This window comes from Vidua chalybeata, chromosome 19, assembly GCF_026979565.1.
Source record: "Vidua chalybeata isolate OUT-0048 chromosome 19, bVidCha1 merged haplotype, whole genome shotgun sequence".
NCBI classification, from domain to species: Eukaryota; Metazoa; Chordata; class Aves; order Passeriformes; family Viduidae; genus Vidua; species Vidua chalybeata.
Genome location: NC_071548.1, coordinates 2,208,796 through 2,223,893, shown reverse-complemented (window position 1 = coordinate 2,223,893; position 15,098 = coordinate 2,208,796). Strand labels below are relative to the sequence as shown.

Sequence of the window (15,098 nt, the reverse complement as noted above, 5' to 3'; positions counted from 1 at the left end):
CTGGGATAGTGGAAGGCATCCCTGCCCATGACAAGAGCTGGGACAGAGTGGGCTTTAAGGTCCTTTCCAACCCAAACCAGTCTGGGGTTCTGTGATTCTATTCCCTTCCTCCTGCACTGCCCTTTTGCCTCATGGCTTGTCCTACATCCTCCCTATTTCCTGAGCAAATCCATCTCCTGAGAACTGCCCTTGCCTTTCTTTCTCTGATGATCAGCCACATCTCAGAGTGGTCAGATGTTTCCAGGAGATCCTCACTGGCATCCCCAGTCTCTGTGGTACTCCCTGAACACATTGTATCTCAGCCCAAATTCTCCTTTACCTTGTACCACAAATCAAGCTGTTTATTCCACTTTCTTGGAAGCTCTGGAGCTGCATGTGGCATGTGGCTGGCTGCCTACTTACCCAGAAATAATCACAGTAGCTCCACTCTGAAGGTTTCAGCAACTGCTGCTCTGGCATTATGTCAGGGTGGGGGAAAGTCACACAGTTGATCTGTTAAAAAAAAAAAAAAAAAAAAAAAAAAAAAAGAAGAAAAAAAAAAAAAAAAAAAAAGAGTTAGACAGTAATGAAATTTAGCTGTTAATGAGAAGTACGTAAATAAAAATTATATCCATCAGAAAATCCGCAGTGAATGCACGCCAGGGAAGAAAAACTGGCTGTTGCATGGAAACAGCAGCTAAGTATTCCCAGAATGCTATTCTCTGCAGGCAGGAGTGCTGGCTCAGAGGGAAATAAACTACCCATTTCACATGAGGAAAACCTCCTGGATTTGGAAAGCACCACGCAGGGAGTTCTCCCAGATCCCTGAAAACTGTGGTGAAAAACCTGATGTGAAACACCCTGAGCACACAAACACAGCGAGCACCAGAGAGCACTGCAGGCACTGTCGGTGCAGAACACCCTTGGCTATGCCAGTCCCCTACAGGATGACAAAAAGAGGAATTATTTTTTCAGTGCACAGCCCTTCAATCTATCTCTAAGACCTTTTCAGATGGAAGTGATGCTCTGTAGAAAGGAGCAGGGGCTCTCTGGAGTCAGTGAACCTTCAGTGTTCACAGCGATCTGTCAGACAGGACTCATCACACGGTCATTAAACAACAGCATAAAAAAGTCCAAGTGCTCATTAAGTCATCTCAGTGGAACACTGCAGCCTGGTAAGAGCACAGTGAAGGCAACGAGCACCAGAGCTACTGCAGAACAACCCTGCACACAGCTGAGCCTTTCAGAGGAAGCACCAGCAAGAGTCAGAGCTCACTGCCAGTTTGTAAGGCTCACCCCAAATCCCTGCTGGGCAGGTACCCTAAAATCAGCCCCTCTCAGGGTCATGGGAGCACAAAGAGCACTTGAGTATTATTAATCAAGGGATCAAGAGATACTGGGGATGGGAGACTCACAGATGTATGGGGGTGGGGGTTTGTTTTGGATCAGTTAACTCTCACAGGAAACCCACACACAAATCTGTGGGTAGGGCTAGCACAGCTGCACGGGCAGACCCAAAGGCACGCAGTGAATCTGCCTTTGGGCTATCCAGAGAGGATCAGAAAGGATGTGGCTGCTGACACAGCACAAACCCACCACGCCAGAGCACAGCAGGCAAAACCTTTAGCTGATACAAGCTGCTCCTACAAACCCACACTGGCTCTGCTGCCTCTGCCCAGGCTGGAGGTTCAGCAGCTGTCCTGTAACAGTGCAAGAGTTTGTTCCACATAAATCACCCTGCCCAGAGCTTGCAAAGCCCATCCCAAAGCAGGCTGAGGACCCCGTACCTGTGCTGTCTTTGGCTGTCACCTCAACTAGATCCTAAACCACATGTCTTGCTTTCCAGCTCCCACCAGGCTCCAAACTGACCTGCAGGGCAGAGATCTGGGCTTTGCAGGCAGTGGCCACGCACTGGTGACCCTGCACCTCCAACAGGAGCCAGCCTCTCCAGCTAGAGCAAGAATGTCAGTCAGAGCCAGCACCTCCAACCAGAGCTGGCACCTCCAACCAGTGCCAGCCTCCACTGGCCACAGGGTCCCAAGCACAGACAGCCCTGCAAACACCCTCCCTGTTCCCTCGTGATCCCCATCAGAAGAGTCATGCAGCAGGAGTTCCAGAACAACAGCTCAATTCAGAGCAGGATGGCCATGCTCTAACCAACTGCACCTCCCAGGTGTGTTCTGCAGCCTTTAACAGAGGTCTGGGCATCACAGAATAACAGAAACATAGAATATCTTGAGTTGGATCATTGCATCGTGGCACTGCACACCAGGACAGGGAGGTGATCTGCAGTGGGGGGCACGGGAGTTGTGTCCTGCAGCTTAAAAAACTGCTAAGAGAAAGAGCATGGGAAATTCCCACTCCCTGCTAAAGGCAGTGCCTGTTCCACAAAAACGAAATCTGTGTCAGTTGGAAGCTGCTGATTAGAGATGTGACAGTGAGTCTCAATGTCCTGAAGCAATAACCAGAGTCACTGGAAATGCCAAGGCTGGACTGGTGACAGTGTCTCACTGCAGTGGACAGAACTCCAGGAATGCAGCAGGAAGTGGAACAGTGAGTGTGCAGATCAGCAGGTGATAAAAGCAGGGTTAATTCAAGTGTTTCTCAAAGTTTCAGGAATAAATTGAAATATTCTTCACTTCTCCAAAGACTGAATTGTCTGGAAATGATGCTGAATTGTCTGGAAAGAGTCATGAGGCCATTTGGGTCTCACTTTCAAAATGGAATTGGTGTCAGAATTAAAAAATCAAAAATGCAGACGCTTTTACAATCTTAAAAACAAAAACAAAGTATTATGGTAAACAGAATTTAACAGAACTTACATCTTTTTAAACTAAGTCCCACCAGGGGGCATGAAAATTTTCTAAACTCTAGAAATACTACTAAAAATTCCATATGACTACATAGGTAATCCTGTGATCTTTCTTTCCTTTCATTACCCCAGATTTCTTATACTTAAACAAGAGCTCTTGGATTGGTATTTCCTAGCATTTCTAAAGCCTCTCAGGATTTCCCAGCAGGAGGGGAACACCAGGCTGGCACTGAGCAGCAGTGGCATGACGGCACGGCATTCCCCCCTCCCAATCCTCCCTCTGAAATGCTCCTTTTCTTCCTTCTAAAAGCAAAGAGAGCTGAAAAAAACAAACAAAAAAACAAAAAAACAAAAAAAAAAAAAAAAAAACAAAAAACAAACAAAAAAAAAAAAAAAAAAAAAAACCAAAAACAAAAAAAACCACAAAACCTCTGCTTCACCAGCTTGGTCCCACTGGTGAGCTGAGTGATGCTAAGGACAGCCAAAGCATCTCGTGGTGATGTCCCCATGTGTGACAGCACTGAACTGCTCCATCAATCCCCTGGCCAGTGACACTCCCTCCATGCAAAGGAGCACTGCCCTCACTAATTTTGAGAGACCACACTTTTCTCACATCCCTGAGAGCTGGCTAGGCTCCGTGCAAGCTCCAAATCCAGACCTGTGGCAGTGTGGATATTTCAACAAAGCTGACTTACCAGCAAGGCCTAACAAAAGCTTGCAGAAGGTGACTATTACAGCTGTAATTGCCAGGAAGAAACAAAACTAATTAAAACACACCTCTCAGATAATGATGGAATCACAGAACAGGAAGAGAAAACAAGGTGTGATGACCTGCATTGCATTCCCACAAGCTCCACTGGGACAGCTGAGGTGATAATCAGCCTTGCCATGATATTAAGTTCTTATGCAGGCTCTTTGTCAAAATAATGGCTATTGTCAGTTTGAAACAAAGCAAAATTAATAACAAGGCACCAGCAGGGCAAAACCCCAAGGAAGAGCTGAGCAAACCTGCCAGAGGACAGCAGCTTGTCTTTCCAGCTGCCACTGGCCAGGAGTGGCACCAGAAAACCTGTCTGGGAGCCACTGGATTAAAGAGGACAGAAGGTTCAGAGTCAGAGAAGGAAAAACATGGTGACAAACAAAGCTTGGTGGAGGACACACACAGAGGGGATCAGAGAAGCAGCACAAATTGATGCATTTCTCTTGACAAGCTGTGTGCCAGACTCAATGGATTAAAATATTTTTGCCTGTGTACTGATCATGAGCAAATGCAATTATACTCTTAACAGCTGAATATTCCAGCTCCTATTTCCCACGAGTACATTGGCAATAATGACAAAATGAGCCGTTTACATTGTAGGTGACTCTTAATTATGTCTGAGACACAAAAGGGTGACAGAAGAGGAACAGACCCAGGGAGCCAGGTGAATGCACAGGATTTGCAGAGGAAAAACAAACTTTGTTGGGCTGGACATGCACATTAATCTCCTGGATTTCAGAGTCTCTACAGGCTTTGAAGTAACTCACCAGTAAATGAGACATTGCCAAGCAACACGAATAAAACAAGAATAATTTGATCAAAGCTTAGATAATCAACTACATGTTTATTACATCAGGCACAACATAAATAAATGAGCAGAGAGCAGGAGAACTTACTGTGCCACACTCAAGTGACTAAAGCAGGGCAACATTTTTGCTTATCCCTTCAACTTAAAAATGCACGTTATTTTTTTGATTTCTACCCATTCTCAGCACCTTAAACACAGAGGAGATGTGCCAGACTGCCTCACTTCAGTATCTCCTTTACAATTTTAGCTGAAACCCAGACAGTACATCCAACATTGAGTTCATATGGCAAATGGAACTATTTGGGTAAAAAAAAGCCAAATGCAAAGGCTGGAGAAGATCTCAGAAAAGCTTGGGCAGCCTGAACTTGCCCCAGAGAGGGAAGCCCAGAAATGCCTGGGCAGCTCCAACACCCTGAGTTTGCCCTGAGTTTTAGCTCTGGTTGGGTGATGCTGCAGCTATGGTACCACAGAAGGGAAGAACAGACAATTCAAGTCCTCACTGTTAACAAATCCATTGATTCCTTCCAATTCCAAAGGAAATATTCTGCCAAAAGTGTGGAGGAGCCCTCTTTACTTGGTCTGTCTGTAGAAAGGTTCAGAGACTATTCAGGCCCCTGAATAACCAGGGCTTTTCTGACAGTATCTACCACAGTCAGCCCCAGGCAGAGGGGGGAACTGTGCTGAACATGCAGCCTCATGCTGTGCTCATCACAACCCTGTGTGTGTCACACTTATCAGACACAGAGCACAGCAGCAGGAAATCCCAAATTCCGGTGCACAGGCTGCCCATCTTCCCATTGCAGCACGTGTTCACTGACGTGGCCAGCACATGCAATCCAACCACCAGCTTTTCCTGCTCCTGCACTATCCTAACAAGAGAATTTTTAAGAAAGAAACCCACGCTCAGAAATACCTTATAATCAGGCAGCTTTCCTGCTCTTCCAAGTAAGACACAGCTCTGTTCCTCAGGTGATATCCCCCTGTACATTCTCCATTTAGCACTCTCTCACCTACTGTAAGTATCTCCAGCATCCACAGACAACTCATGGCCAGAGGCTTCAGGAATCAGCCAGCGATCCACCCAGCCTTAAAACAGCAAGTGCACCCTGAAATTAATTGTAAAACCAGCACAGACCACACACCTGCAGTTTCATAACAGCCTCTGATATACCCAGCTGGAGTTTCTCTTCCAAAGAAGATGGAAGACCAAGAGAGTAACATTCGCTGACCAAAGAGAAAACGCCAGATTATTCTTGTTGCTTGCACACAGATGGGAAATACTCCAGCTCCACCTGCCTTCAGGGTTTCCAGAAGCTGTGCTACTAAATGCCACTTGGATGCAGAGGAGGCAGATGCATCCTGAGGAAGATGCTCCCACTCCTCTGCTGAAGGCGATGACGCAGCAACAGCTTGGCTGGACATCACCTGATGTCTGCAGCTTGTGTGCCACAGGATTTTGGTTTGAAGGGAGGTTTCCTGCACCAAAAGCCTTGAAGTAAATCGCAGAATTCCCCTCTGGAAGAAGAGGTTCTGCCTGAGCACAGCTACAGACCAAGGAAAGCATCTGACAGCAAGCTAAGCACATGCCCTACAGCTCTGCTAGCCAGAACATCTCCACGTCAGCTTGAGTGGCACTGAGCACACAGAACCTCCTAGGAGACAGTGAAAACACACTGTTTTACAGTTTACACTCCTTATGAGATTTATTTTTCACAATGCTGCCTTGATGGAGGCAATGGCTTGGAGCAAACAGCTGTTAAAATTAGCTTATTTTCGTCTATCTGATTCATCCTACTTGAAAGCTTTGGGCTTCTGCTGGAGAAACGCACCCCCAGTGACCCTGACATAACACACAGTTTGCTCTGCAGATGTTACCTGATGGCACATGGGCCAGCAAATATGGAAAACCACCCTCAGAGAACAGCCTGAGCCCTCAGCCCTGTAAGCAGCAGGGATTGCAGGGAAACAAGCACTCCTGCTCTTGTGCTCATGCAGCCCAGTGCACCCCACCCTGCATGGCCACGTCTAGTCCCTCTGGACATGATGTTCAGCCCATGATTTACCTCAACCCCCCAGTGTGAGCAGGCAGGGGCTGCATTCAAGGGTTGGGACATGTCTCCTGTCCCAGCCATGCAGCCCTGGAACAGCTGATTCTCCCAGACATCTGCAAAAATGTCTGAACATACAGATTTATGCTGGCTTCAAAGAACACCACACTCTCAATAAACCAATTACCAGTACTAACATTGGTAACAACCCATTTTTATAACTAAAATCACTGCTTGAAGTGTTTTTTTTCAAAAACTGTTGAAGGTTTCTCCCTCCTGCCCTAGAACGCTCTACCTGCATGGCAGTGGCTGACTCACATCTCAGTCAGAGGCACTTCTGTGTGCTTCTTTTGAACCCTGGTCTCTGTCACCAGCAGTCCAGCTTTCCAATGAATAAATCTGCAGGCTGCACGTGACAATGCAGACAACAATTTCATCCTCATAGTAACAATAACAAGGATGTATAATATTAAATTACTCCTTTTGTTCTCAGGGACTTGATACCCTGCCAATACTTGCAGCTGCAAGAATTGTTTCTCCTTTATTGCTGAAAATTAATTTATCTGTTCATTTCTTCTGATTTCCATTTAAATAAAACTTTCTATCACTAGCTACTTTCATTCATCTATTCTGATTTCCTTTCTGGATTTAATCACCTGTCCTGCACTGAAGAGCCCATTAAGCTAATCGTGTTCCAGATGAGGTCACCAAGCACACAAAAGTTATTAATGTCTGTAAACTGAGATAGATCATACAACTGAGAACATTTCTATTCCTAACACAGAATCATAGGATGGCTTAGCTTGGAAGGAACATTAAAGTCCATCTTGTTCCATCCCCCTGCCATGGGCAGGGACATCTTCCACTATCCCAAATTGCTCCAAGCCCCATCCAGCCTGGCCTTGGACACTTCCAGGGATCCAGGGCAGCCACAGCTTCTCTGGACAGTCTGTACCAGGGTCTTCCCACCCTCACAGGGAACAATTCCTTCCTACTAGCTAATCTAAATCTTCTTTCTTTCAATTTTAAACCACCGTTCCCTGTCCTGTCACTACATGTTCTTGTAAAAAGTCTCATCATTGAGCCAGTTACACTTAATGATAAAGACTAAAAGTAAATGTAAGATTAACTTCACACTGAAATATAAAACCTTTGCCTATACTTTCCACCAGAAATCTTTACTTGGACACTCTGCACAAGAAACCTTCTTGACACCTCAAATACACATTGGGAAAAAAAAAGATCTTGGTCTGTCTGTCTTCCTCTAACTCTTCAGTAGTTCTCCCAGTACAGATGCTGTTGTGGAGGGGGCATGATCAGATGAGGAAGTTTTTTCAGGACACCTGGATCACACTCCCAGGCACCTCTTAAGGCACCGCGTTCCCTCCTGCTCCTCCTGGAACCACCATCATTCCATGGAAAACCGCGCCGGGACTCCAGTGCAGGGCAGAGATCCCAAACCCTCCGTGGGCTTAGCGGCGTTTGAACACCAAAACGCCGCGGGGGCAGCATGCTCCGGGCACGGGGTGCCCAGCACGGAATCCCCGCGGTTCCCCAGCCCCGGTGCTTAGCACGGAATCCCCGCGGTTCCCCAGCCCCGGTGCTTAGCACGGAACCCCCGCGGTTCCCCAGCCCCGGTGTCCGGTGCTTAGCACGGAATCCCCGTGGTTCCCCAGCTCCATTGCCCGGTGCCCATCACGGAATCCCCGCGGTTCCCCAGCCCCAGTGCTTAGCACGGAATCCCCGCGGTCCAGCCTCACTGCTCAGCACAGAACTCCTGCGATCCCCCAGTCCCGGTGCCCCGCACGGAATCCCCGCAGTTACCCAGCCCCGGTGCCCATCACGGAATCCCCGCGGTTCCCTAGCCCCGGTGCTCATCATGGAATCCCCACGGTCCCCAGCCCCGGTGTTCAGCACGGAATCCCGCAGTTCCCCAGCCCCGGTGTTCAGCACGGAATCCCGCAGTTCCCCAGCCCCGGTGTTCAGCACGGAATCCCGCAGTTCCCCATCCCCGGTGCCTGGAACCTCCGCAGTTCTCCATCCCCGATGCCCATCACGGAACCCCCGCGGTCCCCAGCCCCATTGCCCGGTGCCCATCACAGAATCCCGCAGTTCCCCATCCCCGGTGCCCATCACGGAACCCCCGCGGTCCCCAGCCCCGGTGCCCATCACGGAATCCCGCAGTTCCCCATCCCCGGTGCCCATGACGGAATCCCGCAGTTCCCCATCCCCGGTGCCCATCACGGAACCCCCGCGGTGCCCAGCCCCGGTGCCCCGCTCTCACCGTCAGGCTGCTCTCCTTGCTCTGCCGCCGCGGCGCCGCCGGGGAGCCCGGGCTCTGCGGAGGGAAGCGGAGCGCATCATCGCGGCCGCTCTCGGAGCCCAGCATGGCTGCGCGGGGCGGGGAGAGGCGGGTCCCATGGCACGGCTCGGCTCGGCTCGGGAGGCAGGGATGGAGGGAGGGGGAGCTGCGGGAGGCCCCGGCTCGCTGCTCCGCCTCTCTCGCCTCCGCCGCACCGAGCGCGGCGCCGGGGCTCGCTGCGCCGTGGGACGGTGGCACCCGCTGGCGGGGTGGGAAGAGTGCCCTGCCCCGCCGTGGGATGGTGGCGTCACACCCCCCTGAGGACCGGGACAGGAGTCTGGATGTCCCGTGGGGTGGCACTTTGCTCTGCTGGGTACGAGAACGGGACGGTGACATCCACTGCTGGGGACGGCGGTGGTGGCAGCGTCCTGCATTCAGGCAGGTCCTACCTTTCTGTGGAATGGTGGCATCATATCCCCCTGGGGACAGGGACACAAACGTGCCCCAGAGTCCCCCCAGGGGGGCAGTGCCCCCTGTCCCTGTCGCAGGGTCCCTGGTGGGGCTCAGATGCTGTGACTGCTCTGCAGCACGTGAATCGCTCCTGGCATCATTTGGGTCTCCCGCCCCAAATCCCACTGCTCGGGCACCCGGTGCTCGTCCTGGGACTCGACACCCAGCAGCAGCAAAGTGCCAGCACCACACACGTGCAGTTCCATGGCTGTTCTGCTGTCCCCTTGGTGGCAGTTGTGACAACTCGAACGGGCAGCATTAAGCTGCTCTCTAGGAAGCCATAAACAAGGTCTGGCCGAGTGCCCAGCACAGCATAGCTCTGCGTTGTTCTCAGTTGTGGCTTTTCCCCCCACCCCCTGACCTGTTTCCAAGAAATGTGGCTGAGCTTGCTGGAGGGATCTTGCCAGCATTTGTTTGCATGGTGGCTGCTGCCCAGGTCCAAGAAAGCATCCTGGCCAAAGCCTAGGAGCTGCTCCGCAGTGGGAGACAGCCCGTGCCAGGAACAGACAAGGAAGCAGTCAAAGCAGAGCAGCTTAGGATGGCCCAAGACACACAAGAAGAGAGAGAGACAGGCCAAAAAGACTTTGAGGGTATGCAGAACAGCTTCTTGCAACCACGGGTTTATGGTCAGATGCTTTCCTTACTAAGGACTCTTCTGCAAAAGCTGCCACAGCCCCCAGGAAAAGCAGCTTCCCAAGCGGGCGTAGACACAAGCTGTTCTGAGAATTAATGCCACCAGCAGCCAGTTAAGGATTCAGAACTAATTCAAAGCAGGTTCAAAGCAGGGATGAAGCCAGGAGTTGTTTGGAAAAACCTGTAACAAAGGAGCAGTGGAAAGAAAGTACCACAGAGGTGATGAAGGGACTGAGAAAAGTCATGAAAGGGATTTCTGACAGGCTGATGGTTGAGTCAGCTGAGCAAAGCACTGCAAGGCACTGAAAGGCTGAGAGAGCCTGGAGAAGAGAAGGCTCCAGGAAGACCTCAGTGGAAACTTTCAGTACCTGAAATCAGCCTACAAAAAGCTGGAGAGAGATTTTGGACAAAGGCGTGGAGTGATAGAAAAAGGGGGAACGGCTTCCCACTGACAGAGGGCAGGGTTAGATGGGATACTGGGAAGAAATTCTTCCCTGAGAGGGTGGGCAGGCCCTGGCACAGAGCAGCTGGGGCTGCCCCTGGATCCCTGGAAGTGTCCAAGGCCAGGCTGGATGGGGCTTGGAGCAACCTGGGACAGTGGAAGATGTCCCTGCCCATGGCAGGGGTGGCACTGGGTGGGCTTTAGAATCTCTTCCAGCTGAAACCATTCTGAGACTTTATGACTCCTCATGTCTCAGATGTGAATTTCAGTAAAAAAGGTGTCTGTGAACTTGAGTAAGACTCAGCACTGTAAAAACAGAACGTGGCAAATGTTGCTACAAAGGAAATTCTGCAAAAGTTAGTTAATCTGTGTTCCAAGCCAGTTACAAAAACATGGGAGTCAGATACCTTGAGAATTTTTTTTTTCTTTTTTTTGGCACAAAGATTCACAAGGGACTTTTTGAAAGAAGTCACAGCCTACAAGTTTATTTGGGTTCTCTGAGGGAGTCACAGAAGATGTGTGGACAGGGATGTCTGGTAATGTACTACCTAAAATTCTAAAATGCTTTTGACCTAGTTTAGGTGCTCACTGTCTCCAGCCCAGACAAATTGCTCAGAGAAACAGCAGCACAGGGAGTTAGTACAAGAGGTTTGATGTGGAAGAAACAGGGAATCCAAAGAGCTGGACTGTGTCATGAGAAACGCCATGAATCTAAACCAGGAATACTGACATAGGTGAAAGGCTGAAGGGAGCTACTTAAAGAGGCAGCATATGAGAAAGAGGGTCAAGGCAAAGTGGGACAGTTGTCAGACAGCACAAAACTTAGACCAAGAAACAGAGAATGTCAGAGACAGTGAGAGCACCAGACAGGCCAGGTCCACACGGCAGCAGCACACCAATCAAACACACATTTCCCCAGGGATGGTTTAGCACTGCAAAAGGACTCACCACTTTCATACAGAAAGGAAAGAGAAAACTCAGGTCTGGGACCACTGGGGGAAACGCCAGAGGGTGGGGAAGCACAACTGGAGTGTGATGCACCAGCTGTGGCAGTCACGTGGTCATATGGTGATGTTTTGGCAGGGAGCAAAGAGTTTCATGGGAGGAGCTGGAAGAGGGCCCTGTGCTGCATCTGCAGACCAGTGGGGAAGAATTTCCCAGGGATATGACGTGTTGCAGGCAAAAGTGCAGAGATATTTATTGGAAATTTGGACAAAGGCAGGGGAGGCCAGCTGTCCGCAGGTCAGCATCCTGTAGGTTAACTCGGGGTGATGTGCTGGGTGAGGCACTGAGGAGGGGCTGTGAAAGGACAGGCCAGAGTGGATGAAGTCATTGAGAAAAAAGCTTTGGATGAATTCTTTGTGAATACTGTCTTTGGGAGGGAAAGCTGGAGCTGCAGGGGAATACAATGAGATACAGACATGGGCGGATGTGCAAGTGTAAAGAGAAGACTGTGCTGGACACAGGCCCAGGGTTCAGGCTGGAGTGACAGGAAAATTCATAGGGTTGTTAATAGTGACTGAAGTGGCTTGGTGGATTTTTCAGAAAGAAGTGATAGGACAAAAAAATCCAAAGGATCTTGGCTTTTTTCACTGTTTTACCAGCTGGACACAAAGACTAACTATGCTACATGCAACAAATCTGTCTGATCTGAGTTTCTAAAAGAAAATGACCTCTTGACTTCTTGCTCTGGGTGGATTCCTAAACTACTTAAGTAGAAACCCATTTATTCTTGGATCCTGCAGTTTGGCTTTTTCCCAAAAACTTACCTGGGGGTCCCCACTGGGTTTTCGGAGGCTCATGTGACCTGAGTCGAGCTGGTGTCCTGGGGACCCAGAGATGTAGTAGCCATTCACTGTAAGAACAGATGCAGAGTTAGCAGGCTTGCTGCTGATAGCCAATGCAAAACTGCACAAATTTAAAAGCTAATCCCATAACTGAATATGCAGATATAGATCAGTGTTTTAAGGCTTAGTTGTATTTCCCATTACCCTACTGTGATTTGATGGGTAATAGATTAAACATTTTCCTGACTGGAGTCTGTTTTGCCCGTGACCATAATGTGTGATGTCTCCCTGCCCTTATCCCAACCCTTTTGTTGTAGTTTTCACCTGAGGAGGAGAGAGACCGAGTGGCTTGCTGGGCACCTGGCATTAAAAGTACTGGTCCAAGGGAGTTGAGTTTTCATGTTAAGAAGGCAAGCCTTGCAAGATGCTTATGGTTCCTGCATGGAACTATAAATTGCCCTTTTTTTTATTTTTCATATACTGAGCAAGGAATAATGCTCAAGGTAGTGTTGAAACAAGATACTCAACTACATTGTAAATCCTTTGGTCACAGTAAAATGCACAATCTTCACACAGACTACCCACCCAGTTCTGCCAATAAAGAGGGACATCCGTTCAAAAATTTCTAAGGAAAACATCCTCTAACCTGCTTTATTTAAAGTCAGCTGGCAGCAATGGCCTTCACATTTAACACTTTTTATTCTACAGTAATTTTTGCTTTGCTTTGTCATTCTGCAGCACCCGAGAGCTTTTCAGTACAGTTACACATCTGACTCTGTTACTTGCTTCCCTGCAACCTCAAGTCAAGACAGAGATGATCTATATGGTCACCCCTGTAGCCATCACACGCTAAAACTCTTTGCTGTGCAGATGTTCTGTGTGGAAGAGCATCAGCCAGCCCACACGTGTCTGCAGCTCTTTGATTTCCCTGCCCTGTCACAAAGCAGAACTGAGGAAGTGCTTGTTGGGCCCCTCTTTGCCTCTGTGCACCCAGAAGGAGCCACCCCAGCTCCTGAGTGGAGACTTCAGACACCCACAGAAGGTGGAGTGGCAGGAAAACAATAGTCCAGAAGATGTGTCAGGAGGGAAAGCCCCACCATGTTTGCTCTGCTACACTCTCATGACCATGTAGCCTGGAGAAGAGAAGGGTCTGGGGAGACATGAGAGTCTGATAGGGGTACAGGAGAGATGGAAAGGGACATTAGGCAAGAGTTGGAGTGACAGGACAAGGGGCAATGCTGTGGGAGGATAGACTGAGATCAGAGATTAAGAGAAAATCTGTGAGGGCAGGCAGGCCCTGGCTCAGGGTGCCCAGAGAAGCTGTGGCTGCCCCTGGATCCCTGGAAGTGTCCAAGGCCAGGCTGGACAGGGCTGGGAGCATGTTCCATAACCTGGGATAGTGGAAGGTGTCCCTGCCCATGGCAGGTGGAACAAGATGATCTTTAAGATCCCCTCCAACCTGAACCATTCCATGATTCTGTATGTCCATCAAGTCTCTCTCCCGCTATACCACAGCACTTTGCTTTGCTTTGCTGAATGACAGAGAAGCAGATTCACCCCAGCACAGCATCAAACAGTACCTGCAGAACTCTTCTGTGCCACAGGGCTCTTGGGAGTGCCAGGCACGCTGCTCGGCCGCTCCCACGTCGTTTCTGTTGAAGGGAAACACCAGTGTCAGGGTGATGGAGGCTTTTGCACACATGCCACAGTTATGACTGTTACACATAAACCAGCGGGTCTGACCCTCACTGTCCTCTCAACCAGGTTCTCACCCCGTGAGGAAGATGCCTGCACCTCCCTGCACCTCCCCTCATCTCTTCCTGCCACAGCTGCCAGCTGGGATGGGTGGAGACAGAGCAGACTGGAAGCTGCATCACAGGTTCTTCCAGGTCACTGCCTGGGAACGCTCACCTGGCCTGCACTGACTGCCCTTCCAGGTGCACTGAAGTCCAGCCCAGCGTGGGCACTGCCTGCAGCCCACTGTGGGCATTGCCACGTGCCAGCTGTGGTCCTCAGCCTGGGGACAGAGTGCCTCTGCCCCTGCTCTCTCCAAGAAAGGCAGCTGTGAGTGACTCACAGATGTGGTTTCAGTCACATTTACACAAGCCTTAGCACTTTTTTTCTGCCTAAAAAATACTTCCCTGGAAAATTCCCTTTTTTCCACTCAGGTCACTTAGCAGGTGGAATATGCAAATGTTTGTCACACCAGTTGTGACACTCCAAAGACTGCTGCTCCTTTCCCCCCTCAGTTTCCTCTGTAATTTAACCATTCTGCTCATTTTCTCAGCAAATGGAAAATTGTTTTTGACCACATGCTGAAGAAAGAAGATTTAAGTGCAAAACTTTTTAGAAGTTGTGAACGGAAGACAGGGGGGTGAGAGCAGCAACTTCCACAGAAGTCCAACTAGAAAGCCCAAGTAACCATTCCTTTTGAATGCACAGGTCAGTTCCAAATCAACTAAACAACACTGACTGCCACATGGTATCAATAAGAAAATTAGCAAGTCACTGTAATCAAGTCTGAGGACCACTTTGGCTGCTTCACTTGAAACAGCTGTTTCCCAAATCCCAATCAGCAACCATCTAATTCTGCCCAAGCCTGAAATCCTGCACCTGTGTCAGCATTCTGGATGACCATGGTAAAGCAGTGATGGAGGAGAGCCCTTGTGGATTAACAGTTTAGGGTTGGCACTGAGCACCTCCCTCAGGGCACAAAAGGCCTCCTGTCCTGGGTCAGTGCTTATTTGAGCATCAAGCAGGATGTTAACATGCTTCAAGAACCATAAAAAGCCTATTTTTATATATAGATTCCTGCACATATGTATATACATAGATGTATCTACATGCACATAGATGTCTATGGGTATATATATGCAGAGAGATGTCCTCAAGGGTTGTGTTAGATTCCTTATTTCAGAAAGAACTCAGGATTATAGATCCCAAATGGAAGCAGGTGTCACACCTGTAATGTTCCTGAGACACATGCCCTGCCCCTCTCCATCCTTCCCCTCTCACCC

General features: G+C 49.3%; 1 protein-coding gene across 3 annotated transcripts in view; it reads right to left on the bottom strand.

Moving 5' to 3' along the window:
* Positions 1-15,098, bottom strand: part of GAS7 (growth arrest specific 7) — an 80,881-nt gene that overhangs the window by 25,872 nt on the left and 39,911 nt on the right. For 2 of the 3 annotated variants that reach the window (XM_053960211.1, XM_053960213.1), the window contains exons 3-6: positions 13,662-13,733; positions 12,064-12,149; positions 8,692-8,745; positions 403-492 (exon numbers count right to left, since the gene is read on the bottom strand). In XM_053960211.1, the coding sequence (XP_053816186.1) occupies positions 403-492; positions 8,692-8,745; positions 12,064-12,149; positions 13,662-13,733 (302 nt within the window). The remainder of the gene's footprint in view (positions 1-402; positions 493-8,691; positions 8,746-12,063; positions 12,150-13,661; positions 13,734-15,098) is intronic. The other variant, XM_053960212.1, reaches the window with a different exon arrangement.